The following is a 16,831-nucleotide window of genomic DNA, read 5'->3' on the forward strand; positions in this document are numbered from 1 at the left end:
TAAGTTTTAAAATGTTTTATTACTTTATTTTGTGGAGATAATAGATTCTTTTGTACTGGTGCTATCAAATCTGGTTTCAACTGCTTCAGTGTCTACCAGGTTAGACTTTTATAATGGCAGCAGGGCATTTTCATAGCAAATGGGAGGAATGCTCCCATTTCCTTGTATTTTTTGTCTGCAGAGTACAGAAATGTAAAATCTGAGGAATGCTCCCCTCTTTGTCTGATAAATGCTAGTAATCTGGGCATATAGATGGGAAATACAGGAATGATCCTCCCTTTTCCCATTCATACTACAGTATATAATAAAATATTTCAGTATTTCAGAAAAATACTATTAATCCTGTTAATCATTTTTGCATAGCTCTGTCTCTGACCCGTTATGATGTAATATGTGTTTTATGTTAGTGAAATACATTTTTTGTGGAATACCTTATGATAGTGGAGGGGAGCGGGTTGCTTTCATTTTGAAAGGGTTGATTTACTGCTTATTGTTCATTTCTGCTGGGATTTTCAAAGGCCCCTGGAGCAATTAGGCATGCAGGCTTAGTGTTTTCAATGGAAGTTGGGTATTAACTTGCCTTAAACTGCCTGCAAATATTATTGCTTCATGATGTCTTGAAAATTACTTAGATTCTTGTGTGTGATATCATGGAACATTATTTAACTGTTGTTGAAACTTTAGAAATGCCAATATTATGATATCCCATCTGTACTTTCAGTTTATTTCATACATTTAAATTGGTTCTAATAAATGCACTTGTCATCTTTAAGGCATTTTCCATACATAGACAAGTGTTTGTGAGGATGGGGCAAGCAACCCATCTGAAATTTTGAAATGATCGAAATGTTCAGTGATGCATGGGTTAGACCTGGACTGAATGAAAACAGGCTTTGTGGGTTCCCACATCTCTTTTCAGAGAACTGTCTCACAATATAGGTCTTATTTTATATCCATTATTTGGTTTACACACAGTTTACTTTCTGTATTCAAGCAAAAATAACGTAATACATAGTAGTTGTGTGGTTTACATAACAAGCAAACTGACCGTGCATCTGAGAGACCTTGGGTTTTTACCATTAGCTGTTGCTTTTGTGTGACTTATGTGTGAGTTGTAGGTACCAGCTGGGGAAGGGGCTTTCTCTTCAGCCAATGTAGCTGCTTGCCTGGCATGAGAGGGTTGCACATAACTTACCAAAGGCTCTTTAACAGCACTTTTAGTATCCTGACTCTTTAATGAACCGAGGCTTTCACACTTGTTTTCTCTAAAATTTTTCTCTTAACTTCCAGTCCCAGTAGAGCTTTTTCCCAGTAAAAATGATAATGCGCTAATAAACAGAGTAATAGTATGCTACTAATAATAAAAGTATAGCCCCTGTTTTTATAATATAACCTTAGTGCTTGGTATTGGTCTGCCTGACTTGTTCTGAAAACATAAGTAGAGCCCAAGCAGTGACTTGGGCAAAGCCCTCCAAGTCGACAGAGCTGCATCACTGTCTTCAGGAGCTTCTTCAAGAGTTGAGTGACAACCTGTTTGTTCTCTGGGAGGTGCATCTTGAGCCAGGCTACGCCTTATGTGTGCGTGTCTCCTGAAGTACAGGGGTGCAGTCCTGCTGCACAGGGTGCTAGCGACAGAGTTAAAGCAACAGAGAATGCCTGGAGTGGGAGGATAATTGCTCTGCAAAGGCTGCTTCTCTGTTCATGGTCTCCACCTGCTATAAGAACAAAAATTTCAGGGGATTAGTGCACTGGTTTGTTGGCAGTGTTGAAAAATCTTGTAATGCTTTGGAACAGAGAGTAGTGCTTTATTGCTTCTTCACTTTCTGTTTAAAATAATTCTTTGCTTTTAAAAAGAATTCTTTAGCTTGTACTCTGGTAGCATTAGGAATGCGTTCTTTACATCTTTTCTTCCTCATAGTTTTATTTACACAATTGTGGTAAGTTCTTAAAGATACAAGGGAGTGGGCAGACCTTTAAGCTGTAAACTGAGGTGCAGTTATTAAAATAGGTCTTTCCAGGCTTACTGCCCACTTGCATGTTTTGAGAAGTTGGATGGGTTGGTATTGTAAGAAAAGTGTCTGATAAAATGTTTATTCTGGGCTGATAAATGTTGGGTACCTGCATGTCCTGAGTTGCACGCACTCTTGCATGAAGAGAAGAGAAGAACAAATAAAAGTGCTGTACTTATGACACCAAGTCTTGAGCTAGTTCTGTGTCAAACCCACCAGGAGCCTGCAATGCATGTGCAGTTCTCCTGTGCTTTCTTTCCTCTGTAGGAGGAAGAGCTGCAAGAATTATTATCATACATGTGGGGCAGTCCGGTGGCTTATATTTTGGTATGTGTCCTTCACAAAGATGCATTGCATGTTTTTATTAAATATACGGCAAGGAATGAGGTGGGTTCTCAGGCTGAGCAAGGAGTGGAGGTTTTGGCTGGTGCTTGAAGAATGAATTTATCAGAAGGGAAGGTGAGAATTCCTCCATACTCCCCTCACCTTGTTTGACTTGCCTCCTTGAACACCTCAGTTTTATCATCTGGACAGACGTAATGCAGTTTTTTCAGGGGGAGGCTTTGTACACTTATTTTCCACCCTTAAAACTATGAAGTGATGGATTCAGCGCAGCTCTTCCTGCTGGTTTAGTGTAATAGAACCATTTTATTAAAGAATAAAACTTACAAAAGAAACCTAATGAATGAAGGGGTTATAATCCTTTATTATAGAAATGGAGCAAATACAAAATAGGTCATAGCAATTCATCTGCACCCCTATTTCTTTGTTCATTTACGAGAATACATACTGGAAGGTGAGATGACTGCTGTCTGCCTTATTGTGACAGAAAGCACTGCTCTGCACAACCTTACTACCTTTTCCTAAAGCGGTATGACTAGTTTAAAATACTTGATCTAATTGCAAATGTCATCAGTACTTGAACAAGCGACAGAATAATCTAGACCTTATTCTGCAATGTTTCCTTCCTCCTGTACAGAGGAATTACATAGACTTCAATCACATAACCTTGCTGGAGTTAGCAGACAGGGAATTGGGAAGTAGAAAGCTTGACAAAGTTTAATTGCAGTCTTTATTCACTATTCGCTTTAGTTCACTATTACCTCTGAGATCAAACGAGGGAATCTTAATTGCCAGGGGTTTCTGTCCTTTGAAAACTATTACGGAAGGATGCAGCGTTGTCTGGAACAAGCTAGATGTGACACACGAGCTGTGTTCCTTGCAACGGGGGAGCAGCCAGCTGGCAGAATTGGCACGCTGAGGTCATGCTGTACTGTTGCCTTTTGAAAGGGATGCGGAAGAGAAAAAATGTGATGTTTCTGAATGCAAAACTGAGCCTAACTTAGTAAGAACAAAGCATTTAGCTTGGGTTTGGTGCTGTAATCTGATTGCATTGGCTTTTCTGTCTTTGACTCTTGTTGCTGATAGGATAGGTAGTTTATTACCTCCTTCTTACTTTGTCTAGCAATACAGTTAGTATGCTGGGACAGAGATCTCTGTCCCCTGCAGAATACTGAATATGCAGAAGGATGTTTTTGAGATGTCTCTTTACTTAATCAGCCTGTTAAAAGCAAAACCAATCCCCTCAGGTGAAGAAAGCAATCTGTACCCTTATGTGTCAAGGACATTTTAGATGATGGGGATGCTGATGGACCCAGTGATATGATATTCATCTCAGAATGTGTGTAAAGTTGTTCTGTTTGTTATAGGGGGAAAAAAAATTAAATACAGAGTTGTCTTTGGTACTGGCACTTGGCACCTTCTTACCTAAATGGAATCATTTTAATGAGGTGAACAATTTGAGGGAATTTTTTTCATGTGCTCTTTTATTTGAGGTGGCAGCAGTGCTTCCTTTAATGAAATTATATAATGGATTTTGCCAATGCAGAGTTGAGAAATGAAGTCTTCTGGGAGAAAAGGGAGAAGAAAAAGAAAAGCTTCTACAGTTAAAATTAGTCTTAAAAAAAGTAGCAAGTAAAGCATCTGGATACCGTTTAATGTAGCTTAGATTTATATATATATATATCTCTAAGCCAAATTGTTTTATATGGGATTAGCTCCCTAATTTGAAGACTGTTCTGCCTGAAAGTATGAACAAGATGTGACTTGTGTGGAATTCAGTTTTTCATATTTTTTTTTTCACTGGGGCAGGGTGTGCAATGAATCCAGTTACAATACAGTTAAGAAAAGGTGCCAGCATCCATAGATCAAATTATCACCATTCAGCTCCTTAACTTACTCTTCTTGCTGTAGTGAACATAAATTAGAAATTTTCAAATTAAGGACAAATACTTTGTTTTATTTAATAATTGGCTGTTTCTCACCTAAGGTTTTCAGAAAGACTGTATGAGTCTATATGTTGTTTTCCTTCAGGATCAGTTTAACTTTTAAAAGAAGTAACTACATTCTTTCTAGCATGGCAGGATTTGGAGTTACTTGTGATGAAGAGCATCCTGCATTTATTTGCATATGCTGTTGAGAGCGGGAGGAGAAAAATAAGCCACTTTGATTTCCTCATTAGAAACCTGCATAACTGTGACTATTATGTTTTCCTAACATTAAGCATAAGCCTAAAATGAAAGAGATTCTTGGTTTAGAGTTGAGTGAAAAAGGAGGAGCCTTTTGGATCTGAATGCTCTGAAGTGATGAGCTTCTGCACACCTAACTGTAAAATTCTACATGGTTCCACTGTTTGGATAGTGTTGTTCTCATGTTGTAGCTATCTGTGTGTTTTAATGCTTTGCTGGATAAGGACAAAACATTCAGGGTGTTGCAGGACCGAGCCCGTTAACTGGTGAGTTTTCTCAAAGTATAGCACTGCAAAAGTCAGCAGTAAAGCTGAAAATGGTCTTTCTCACAGAAGTGCTTTAAAAGCCTAGGTTTTGCTGTTGAAATGAGATCTCTACCTAACTATAGTGATACCCCAAGTAGAAAAGTTTCTTTCATTCAAGAGTGTCTTTTAGAACTATCTGTTGTGACATATAAGTAGTTCTGGTCCCATATATCACGTGAAAGGGGGGATGGGGGTGGGTGGGAAATCCTCTCAACCCCAGGTGTTTGATTTATCTGTTAGCGCGCAGGAAAGCTGAGACCCCTGTGCCTAACGAGTCTGTCAGCATCCCATTACAGGGACCCTTATCTGAACAGTCCCACTGGATTGGAGGGCAATTCAACTGCCTTGTTCAGGGAAACACGCCAACAGCATCAGGGGTCCCCTCAGCAGGTCTTCCCACTTTATTTGAATGTGTCACACACTGCCAGCAACTGCTAGCACCCACAAAGGACTAACACTAACAATTTATGGACTAACACTCTTTATTAATATAAAATCATGACAAATTAAGGTTTGTGATTGCCAGTGATAGGGACTGTCTGCAAAAACAAGCTTGAAATCATATACAACCAAACTACAAACAATTGAATTATAATCACTAATAACAGCTAGTGTGAGTTATTTAGCCTGCATCAGAAAAAGTTCTTACCCAATAGGTGTCCCTATGGGGGAGAAGACAGGGTTCAGCCCATCGACTGATCACAGAAGTTACGATGGAGCCTTCCCTAACTTCTCCCCTCCTTTGTCCACTTTTTATACTTCATAGCATGTTGCATATTCATTCATCATACACAGCATTGGTTACAAGTTTCACACTTCTAATGCAAATTAGTGCACATCCTCGGATAGCACTACTGAAGTTCTTTACTAACTATGCATTATCCTCAAGAGGGGTTTTTGCCCTCTTTCAGGCGGGCTGTTTGTTAGTTGGAGGTCGTGATCTCCACTACCACAATTATCTTTGTCTTATTTTCAACTAATTTTCTGTTGATGCCAGTGGATAGCAACACCTGATCATCTTGTTTCCTCTCATAGCCAGAACTTTCCGCACTTAAAGGCTTCTTTCTGCATAACTTAGATAAAGGTGGTATCTTCACTATCTTTTCTTTGTTTCTCAGCCTCCCCATGGCTGACTACCTTGATTAGAAGTCCCTTCATAACAACTTTAGAGAGTGAGTCAGCTTGACCACCATCACATTTAGGTGGAGCTTGAATGACTCTAGTCATACATCTTGTTGTTACTAACTGGTATGGTGTGCCCAGTGAGGTGTAGTAGTATCTTGGAAACAGGTAACTTTGACATAGAGGTGTGTATTAGTATTACAATGATACTATTTCATCTGAGGAAGTTAATTTTGCCACAGTGGTTGGCTCAGCCATGGACATCTCATGGATTCTTGATGCGACAACTAATATGCAGCTTATCAGCTGTGTGGTGCCATTGAATTCCCATTCCTGTAGGGAGCACAACAGAGCATGGCTGTGGTGTCTCCACTCTACTCCATCCTCTGTCACTCCTACGCTCCTATCAGCATGTGCTGAGCTGGCAGGATGTGTTGCTTGGGGAACTGTGGTGATGTAGATTCTGTGCATGCCAACCATCCTGAAGGTGATAGCTGTATTTTACCCTAAAAAAACTTTCTCTAACACTACGCTTCTGTTAGGACCCAATTTTCTCTAATTCCCTCCCCACAAGGTGATTTTCCCACACCATACGAATTTTATGTTGGTCTTCAGCTCTGTTGCAATCATGAATCCTTAATGAAGTGCCAAGATTTTCATCAGTGCTAGAGACTATTAGAGAATTGTGAGATGTCTTAAGTGGTAGGACAAGAGGAGCAAAAAAGTGTGGAGTATTTTTGCCCTGAGGTCAGAAATGTATGCCTAATGCAAGTATAGTTTGTAAAGCACTGAATTATTTTTATAACAATGCAATTCATTTGTTGTTGGAGAATAATACAAAACTTTATGCTGTTGTTCTGCCCTTTTATAGGCAACAAGTTAATGTTCCCTCTTGTCCTGCTCCTGTGTCCCCTTCTGCCCCACCATTTTTTGGCAAGTGATACAGTTGTTCCTTGTAATTTCTCTGGTTTGACCAATTTCACTTGAAGCCTTGATTATACAATGCATAGAAAGTTTTTATTGTACGGGACTTAGATGCACTTAGATACACTCAAAGTTTCATATTAAAGGTAGTTTTAATAGTTTTAATAGAGTATAAGCTTTGTTTATTTGTTTGTTTTTCCTTAGGTTTTATTTTAAACAGCTTCCATTTGATACTTAAATTACATACTACGTAGACACATCTTCACATACTGGTTATCTGGATATCCCCAATGGTTAGGTGAAGGCTGACATAACACACAGTACTATACTTCCCTGCTAGTATATTATTGGCCTGCTTCATGTGGAGGATTATTACCACAATTACCATGTAACAGATAAAGGGGTATAAAGATCTATCTATATATTATTATGTTCTCATGAATCATAGGCTGAGACCTTGACCAAACCTTGAATACACATAAATGTAAACTACATTCACTTCTGCCAGTGTGAAGATGTCTGTAGAACGATGATTTTATGCATCGTGTATATATATATATATGTACTTGCCAAAAGCAGTAACATGGTTTTGGCAATTTGGAGTAAAAGATAGATTGTGGGAGGAGGATTGTTCTTGTGAAGTTTGTAGTGTATTAAAATAAGATATTGGATAGCTCTAGAAATTATATTAATTGCTTTGATTTATAGTGGAGAGGGAATATAGAAAAGAATAAGATGAATAGATATTTTCTAACATTCAACATTAAAATGAGTTGTCTCTGCATACATTTCCAAACAGTCAGTACCAACTTACAGGCTTGTTGGCCTCTTCTTGACTCTGAATGGTTTTTTGAACCCTATTTGGTTTTGAACCCTATTACTGTCATGGCACAGCACAGGACTCAAGCCCTTTTTAAAGGAAAGCTCAGCATGTCATTGTCAAACAGCTGTTTCCAGACCTTTTTGCAACTCATAATAAGCACTTTGTCTAAGTGTTGAAACTACATCTATAGCACTGATATTTAATGTGCCTGCTTGAGATGAGGAGCTCATGTAAAAATACTCATTTTAAGCCAGAATGAAACCTAAAAATAAGGTATAGACCATTACATGGAAGAATTTTCAGAGGTACTGCGACTTTTTTCCTGCTCAGATGATCTGAATAGTGGTTATCGTACATGTGCCAAACATGAATTAAACTTGGTGCTCACTAGAGAGTGCTTCATGCTACTGCAGGCTTTTTGACTTGCTGGGTTGCAGAATGGCCTGATGTAGTACTTACCTGAAGAGTACCTTGTGTGGCAGTCCTTGCTGCTTGGAGTAATTTCTGTAAACACAGTGTGAACCATATAACGAAGGGGTTACAGCTGTGCTGTGGATATTGCAGGTGGTTCTTGAATGTTATCTCCTTTGTAAAACAGAGGAGTGTTCTCCTGGGCTTTGCAGGTGCTTTCTGTCTTCAAGAATAATGTCAGCATCTGTTGGGCAAAAGCCCTGGTTTAAAGTCCACTGAAATCAGAAAATGTCTTTGCTTTCCTCAGTGATCTTGATCAGCCTAGTCATTTCTTTCTTTTTTTTTTTTTTTTGAGGCCTGTAAAGATGGGAAGCAATGTGGCCTAGCTTCTAGAAGGAGGAGTCTGGGAGTCATGACAACTTTTTTATTCCTTTCTCCAGCTTGGATTCAGATGCTTCAGTAAGACATGGGATATTAAAGTTTCAGTAGATTGCAAAATGTTCTGAGGTATACAGAGATCTTTTTCTTTGCTTGTTGTTCCGTATATCGTTCTCAGTTAAGTGAAGAGCACCGTATCCACCAAAAATGCCTCTTGCTAGTTTACTAGATGGTAAAGAACCGAATTTGTTGGGGTACCCATTGTTAGGAAAACTGTTAATAACCACCTTCTGATGTGGCTAATTTTTGATTAAAAAAGGCTCACAAGACATGCTGTACCCTGTCTTGTGGGAAGGGGGTTTGCCTGTGTTTTGTGCTTCTTGCCAGTGTTCATATTGCTGGGAGCAAGCCCACCATGTGTGTAAGAATGTCTACCTTTCTAAATACTCAGATCTGAGCTGTTAATCCAAATTCTTTCTGCTTTTACTGGTGTCAGGTACAAATGACATGTATTTTCCATTACTATAGCAAGGAATTTCATTAGTTTTCTATGTTGTTTTTCATTTTTTTTAACCTCAGCATGAACTTTGAGTTTCCCTGTCTTTTCTTAACTGCCATCCTAGGTACAATTTCTTTGGGGTTTTTGTTTGTTTGTTTTAAAGCTGCACCAGACTTCACAAAGGGCTGATGTTATAATGCTGTGTTGAATGTGATCCCTTTTGGATACTTAAAACTTTCTCTTCCTTTCCACTTAAAGAGATTTTTTACTGCTTTAATTACCCTGTGAGGCACAGGAATCAGTCATCATTTCATCTATTTCCTGGATAGTTACTGAGTTTTGGTTACTGTGAGGTAGTATCTCAGCATGTATTTTTATGGCAATTCTAAAGCCTATGAACATAGGTACAAGCAAAAAAACCTGAAGATTTTCTGTTTTGTTGGTGTTGAAATTTGGCTGTCGCTACTTGTACTTTGTTAGTTCAGTTCACATTTTGGAAGTGCCAGTAAAATAGTTTCATAGAGGAAAGAGTAGAGCATGAAATATGTGATAGACTATGATTTGTGATGAATTTACTGCTCTTGGGTTTACTGGTACTCTGTGCTATGTTCAGGGTGAGAAGGACATCAAGGAAACTTCGTGTGAAGGCTGGTGGAAGGGGCTGGTGGAAGATCCCTTACCCAGTGATCAGCAAGCAGGATTCTGAACGCATGCCACTGAGTCCTGATACTCACTTTCCCACCAAAATCAGAGAAGTGTTGAGCTAGACAAATGCTTACAAATGTGCTTACAGAAGTCTGGTGTCCAGTTTCTGTTTCATCAGTGAGGTTCAGTTACTTAACTCCCTCCATTCCTGTGTAGCCCATCATCGGGTTCAGCAGAGGTGTAATGTCTTGCAGCAGTCAGCTTGGCTTTGCCTTAAAAAAGCAGCTGTGAGCCTTCAGTTCTCTGCCTGTGTGCCTTCAAGGCAGTGTAACTTCTGTAACCAGCCCTGAAAACTGTTCGCTGAAACTCCTGTCGAAGCACGTGAAGCTGTATCAGAGCACCTAGTCTTCAGGCCAAATACTTGCTTTTTTTATTTTTTTTCCGCACTTTCTCCTGTTTTTCTTTGTGTCTTTGGGAAGAGAAAGTGCAGCGACTGTCATCTGCAGTTTGGAATGTCTGCCGTTGGGTGATGCTGTTTCTTCTAAATTGTAGGCGTGCGGTATTCTGCTCCTTGCTGTTCAGCACGGCAGTGCTTGAGCGAAGTTTGGTGATGCCAGTGCCCAAAGGGAACCAAAGTTCTAATTTGTAAAGGCTGCAAAAGCAGGGGAAGGAGGGAGAGAGGGAAATGAGAATACACATGTCCCTGTAAGCAAAGGTTCTGCCTGTTCAGCTCTTACTTGCAAGATTCTGTTCAGTTATCTTTTTGGCTTGAAATGCAGGGCTTTTTGAAGAACCCTAATATATAATATATATATGCTACCATAATGTAAAAATAAGTAGTGATCACTTTTGCATCCTCTTCTTAACTATAGAATATCTACTTTCCTTGCTGTCAACAGCCAATGACTGGAAGAAACCTGCCTAGCTTTTCATGCTTTCTTTTATATATGCAATGGTAAAACAAATGACAAGAGGAGAACTTCCTGTAATCTTTAAGGAGGTTTCAGAAAAATGTCTCGGTTCTCATGTTGTTTAAGAACTTCATAAATAGTGAGGATCTTCTGTCTGTATTTTGAGGGAGAACAGACTTTAATAATATCCCTTTTGAAGTCTACTGATATCTTTGTTTTAGCAATTCACAGAAACTCTGCTTTTTGAAAAAAATTCTATTATTAAATCAAAACCCCTCAATATTTCCATAAAGAAGTGGCAAAGATAAAAATTGCCTCATTAGTGGGCGTTTAAATGTTTAAAACTGTATGTCTCCAAGTTCACACATCATAATTGCAGTCAATCAGATTTGCTTAGATTGTTTTGGCAGAAGTGATTTGCTGGAAGGATTTCAAAGGGACATTGACCAAACATCTAGTAAAAGACAATTGGAAAAAACAATTGAGTTTTAGTTCCTTAAATGGAGCACTGCCTATATTTAGATATTGTAGCAGTGGGAGCAATGTTAAAGTGCTGTGTCAGATCTCTGTGCTGGAAGTCAGAGCATCAAGATGTTGAATTAATCCTCTGCTGTTTGTGAAATGCACAATGAACTAAATCTGCAAAAGCCAAGATCATGGCTTGATTGTATGTCCTAAGCTTAGTTGATTACTGACCGCTAGAAATATTCCTTCCATCTTCCCTCCAAGCATTTCCACTGGAAAACACCACAGGACTGATTGTTCCTATCACATATCTTGATGCAAAGCTCTTCTCTAAGGAAAAAACAAACCTGCGCCTCCAATGTGATTTTTCTTCTTGCTCAGAAGGTTATAACTCAGTAAGGTAAGATTAAGTGCTTTCTAATAATCTGTATATTCAGGTGGAGGATCCCCATGGGTTTAGCGTGAGAGAGAGCAGCTGAACAGACAACGCACTGCACATCTGTTTATCCATGTTCCAGTCACTGATACAAGCTCCTGTGGACTCTAGCAGGGTTGTATCTGCTTGGAAAAGAAAAGTAATAATACAAACGCAGCATGTCCAAACAATCCAAATCTTCTCCAAGATTGACTTACTAGATTTTCAAGGTGCATCCTCACAGTCTGAAATGCACTTTGCCAGTGACTGAGGATTGAGAGAAAACAACTGTGTGTGCAGGTTCCAAATGGCTAAAATAGGTATAGAAACTGTTGGCAGTTGTGATACACAAATAAAGGATGGTTTTGACCAAAGTCATTCTTTGCAAGGCAAAGTAAGATTGAAGTTCAATATAATAACCCACCAAAATGATTACATATTACTTACCATAAATATCCTGTAGGTGTAAAAGTTTAGCAATCTGAGGAGGTACAGAAGAGACCCCTACTTTGTTTTGCATGTATGTTGAGCACTAACCCACACACCTGTAACAATTTGTTTCTGAAATAGCAAATACAGCCTTTCTGTCAAGATGGTGTTCTTTTCTTGTTGTTCATTGTTCTCATTTATGCATTTGAATCTTTTCCGTAATCCTAGAGAATAGGGAAATCGATAATCAACAGAAATTGGCTATTTTCTTGTTTATGATCTGTAATTTGTATAATTATATATATAGACATATGCATATTTTTATATCTATTTTTATATATTTTAATATATAGGTGTCTGTGCACATATGCAATATATAAAAATTCACATTAATATAAATACATAATATATACATGAAAAAGAAGCATGAGCAGCAATTACGGAGCTCAGTGAATTCATGTTGAGGTTGGCAACATTTCTGTTGAGTTTTACTAAGGGTACACGGCAGCGTTTACCTCAGTTTTTATCCTGCCCTTTTAGAAAAGGAGCGGTGCTACCCATGGAGCTGTTCAGGGCTTGCAGTTTTCCCTAGGACAGTTTCCAGCTTTTCTAAAAATCCTTTCACACTTTAGTTAAGCAAAATTAAGGTTGTGCATTTGGCTTTGGAAATACTGAAATGCTTTATTTCAGGCAATTGTTCAGTATTGTAGTAAAAAAAGGAAATAATTTTAAAAAAGTAAATGTTTTACCCACAACAAAAATGGAAACGGTTCACTGAAAATTAATAATAAACTGGGAAGCTCGCTTGAACTTGCACCTAACTTATGTTCCCTTGAACTTAATTAGATGTCACTACCTTGATATTTTCCAACCAGGTCTGTTTAGTTGTCTCAGCTCTGCCTGTTCCTGACAACTCCAGTTATGAGAAGCTGATGCAGTTTGAGAGAGCATTAGCTACTGCCAGTTCTTCCAGAACTTGCAATCCAATTGGAGTATTTGGTGGTTGGTAGTGTCACCTTTTAATTCAAGCTCTTGAATCATACAATTTCGAGAGCGCCTCACCATTCAATGCATTTTTTGAAAGTGCTTTTAGGATATGTAGCTGCTGAGGGGGAAAAAAAAAAAAAAGCTTAAAAATGCTTTCTTAATTTTAAAAGTAAAAATGTCATTTTTAATGCCCCTACAATAGATCAATCTGGTGGCAGCTGATTGAGGTTCTGATTCAATGCTTTTACTCCTCTCACCTTCTGACCCACCATTACTGTCAACCTGCTCCTGCAGGCTTTTCTATAAAAGTGTCGACTTGTCCCTTTGAAAATCAACTTCAAAGAAAACAGTATTTATTAATAAACTCCTATAGAAGTTTTCTTTGTTCTTTAAAGAAAAAAAAAATAGTGACTTGCAAGAATCATTTAAAAATGTTTCTAATTTTATGGTTGCATTTATTTTGGTACAAATTTCAGCTACTGAAATGTACCCTCCAGCTCTGTTCATATGAGATCTTTTTTTCTTTAAAGGACTCACGAGGAAGAGTTGCTGTGCATGTGTAGTTTTCCTTTAATGACATTTTATAACATGGTGTGTATACATATTTAATGTAGAGTAATGAAACCATGTCTTGAAACAAGAACTCTTTCTAGTTCTCAGTTAGAACCTGCAGCCTTAACTTTATAGGTACAGACCTGTAATCAAATAAATGATCTGTTGCAAGAAAGGAAATAACAATATAAGTAAAGCTAAACAGAACATTTAAAATTTTATAAACAGCTTAGTGCTTGAGGATATTTATTTTCATGTAAATAGACCATATGGAAAGGATACGTTTATTATGGATTTTTTAAAACAATTTAAACCACATCTTTACAAATTTAAAAATTAGAATTCTCTTTATCATGAATATATGAGTTCAGCTAGAAGCTGGGAATTTTACTTTCATAGTATCTGCAGTAGTTGTTACCAGATTGCAAGACACTGAGACACAAATACTCAAAAATCCTCTGGTAGTTGTAGCTTAGAGGTAAATTAAGAAACTACTATGCAGTCTCCTTATGTACAGCTTCATGTATCATCTCGCTCAATAGCCTGAGGCATTAGCAAGCTTTCAGCATGAAATTTAGTGCTAGAGCATGCATACCTGAGTTATTGTATATCATGCATACTAAATATATGGCTTTTATAGACATATAAATCACAACATCAGGATTCTTGTGTTTGCTAAATGTAAAGTTGATCTTAATCTCAACAAGGTGGCTAAATTTATCTTAATAAGCGAATCTGATCCTGTGCAAAGGTTATGCTTGGTGAATCATTAAAGGAAAATGCGTATTCTTAGAATTTTAGGTAGTAGAGAGTAACTGCTGAACTTTCTGTAAGTCTTGGATCATCAGCAAATAAACACAGTCAATGTCACGAGGGCTGGGCCAGTCCCTAGTGGGTACAGCTAGTAAAATGTGTTAAGGACCATTTCTAGCCTTGAGGGCAAGTTGCAAAAATTGGCATGGCTCACATCCCTGTGACAGCATTCTCCTTTATGGGCTTCTCTTCCTTCACTTTAATCTGCCCCCACCAGAATCAAATCACAGAATTCAGTTTCCCATACATCTACGCATAGAGCTCATAGCCTATACTACATACCAAACCATTCCTGAATGTTGTCCAGAGGAGTGCTAGTCATCATGAGTCAACAGTCCTTCAGGGACCGTCTGAAAACTACAGCAAGAAATGGCAACTGCAAGCAAGTGCTGAAGCCTGGCATCTCGTCTCTGCATCTCTCCTGATGCAATTAGAAGCTCTGCTGAAATGATTTGGAATGACCCAGATTTGATGCAGCTTTCAGACTGCACTAGTGTATTGTTCACCTAGGATGAGGTTGATACTTCTTTTCCTTCCACCTTCTTTTCTGCATCGCCTGTAATGATTCACGTACTTACTTTATATGACAGTAAGAGGAATTTAGACCTCTTATCCCATTGGCTTGGTCCACGGAGACCCCCACCTCAAAGACTTTCTGTACAGGTCAACCTTTGACAACTCATTGCAAGTTCATTTGCAGATCTTGTGAATTGCAGCATGGGGTTTTGAAGATGCTATGCCCTGCTCTTGTATTAACCTCATGACGTTTTCTAGTTCCTAACTTTTTCAGTAGTTTGTTTTCCTTGAAAATGGGTTTCAAAACACAGATATCTCTCAGCCTACAGGAGAGGTTTAAGTATTAGTTTTATCTGTTTGTCAAAAGGTGATCTGGGTGATAGGCAATTGGAGTCAGCAATGGCAATTCAAAATACAGCTGGGTTATGGAACAAGTGGCCCGTGTCACTTAATAACTGATTTTTCTCAGCTATCATGGGGGTGTAGTGTAAGGCACAATGATTTATTCTGCTCTTATATATTGGTATGTTTGTAGATAACTGCTGCAAGGGGACAGGTACTGTACTATTATGCTACTGTAACCTAGAGTATCATTTGGTTTGCTTTCTGAATCCTTTTGCAGTTTGGCAATTTGGGACTTTCCAAAACTATAATGGAAAAGTTATGAAAAATTCATGCTGCCAGAATCACGCTTTGTAATGATTGTCAGTGGGGGAGCGCTAGCAGTTATTTTTAACTGCAGTTACTAGCAACCCCTTTTGCTAACGTATCAAGAATGATGAACGGTCGTTAAAAATAGCAACATTCAAACTTCTTTTTCCATTAAAAATGAAACACCATTATTAGCAAAATCCTGGAATGGTAAAGATTTGGTCTGTTTGTGTAAATGGTGTAAAAAAGACCCCAAATAAAGTAAAACCCTTTCTGTTCTGCAATGTGAGGAAAGTTAAATGCTTGAATAGTATTGTGCACAGGGATTTCCCCCACTTACTTAGTTAAGCTGATAAAGAATAACACCTTAATGCAACTATACTGGTTTACAATCCTTAGGTTAATATTTTTCTCTTTAAATGACAGAAAAAGCTGGTTTGTCATCTTCCCATACACTGATATTTTCAAAGTTTCATATTAGCGTATGGTGCTGCTAGTCACTCCGCAATAGGTTGGCAGTTCAAAACACCTTCATCAGTACATTTCTATTTCTCACCAAGTTACTAGTTTATATAAGACACAGATAATGAGAAATCAGTTTTATTTAAAAAAATAAATTTATAAAATAACATTTGTTGAAAGTCAATTGTTTTTCACAGGGTGCCATAAAGTGAGAACAGACACATGATGTTACTGATTAACCTGAATATAGACTCTCAACATATTCGAACACCTTTTCCATTGCACAGTGTTTCTCTCATGCCACAGCTTTCCTTGCATTAATACTATAAAATCTTTTAAATACGACACTGAAAGTCTTCTGTTTTCTTTTAACATTTGATTTCAACATGTGAGAAATCATTTAGCCTGTCTGCAATATTCTGTTTTCAAGAGAGTATCTTCTTCAGGCAAAGTTCTTAACCATTGAGGGGTTTTTATTCATGAATTTTGTGGCTAATCTCAGTAAAAATGTTGCTGAAGTAGTTTGTGGCATTGTTTCAGTCATGAAGAAATAATACTATCTGACTTGCAAACAATGCTAAACTGAACCAAAATTTTATTTTATAATTACTTAATTTATGGTAATTTATTCTTTTTGATACTGCTTACAAACAGTTTGGTTTACTTTGCAGTAATGCTTTCTACAAAATCATAATAGCAAAAAGAGGCATAAGAAACTTAAATGCGTGAACCCCAGCACCAGTCTGTCAATCTGTTATTGCTGCGTATGAAGTAAATGTGGTAGCTTTTGATCACTGTTCTTCTAGGTGACATGGGCAGAAACTGATAGTTGAGTGTACAGAGCTTGTGAAAGAAAGGAGCTTAGTGTTTGATCATGTTTAAAAGAGGACCTAGACCTCATTATGAAGCTGCACACTTCAACCCTGTCTTACTTTTCCTGAATAATGAAACAGTGAAAGTTGTTTGTTTTTTTTATTTACATTTAT

General features: G+C 38.0%; 1 protein-coding gene across 4 annotated transcripts in view; it reads left to right on the forward strand.

Moving 5' to 3' along the window:
* Positions 1 to 16,831, forward strand: part of ATXN10 (ataxin 10) — a 105,110-nt gene that overhangs the window by 58,383 nt on the left and 29,896 nt on the right. Inside the window, exon 10 of one of the 4 annotated variants that reach the window (XM_037389449.1) lies at positions 11,285 to 11,384. The exons of the other annotated variants lie outside the window; for them this stretch is intronic. Coding sequence (XP_037245346.1) covers positions 11,285 to 11,314 — 30 coding nt within the window. The 3' untranslated portion in view covers positions 11,315 to 11,384. Of the gene's footprint in view, positions 1 to 11,284; positions 11,385 to 16,831 lie in introns of those variants that run through there. 4 annotated transcript variants of the gene reach the window in all.

This window comes from Falco rusticolus, chromosome 5 (genome assembly GCF_015220075.1).
Source record: "Falco rusticolus isolate bFalRus1 chromosome 5, bFalRus1.pri, whole genome shotgun sequence".
Classification (NCBI taxonomy): Eukaryota; Metazoa; Chordata; class Aves; order Falconiformes; family Falconidae; genus Falco; species Falco rusticolus.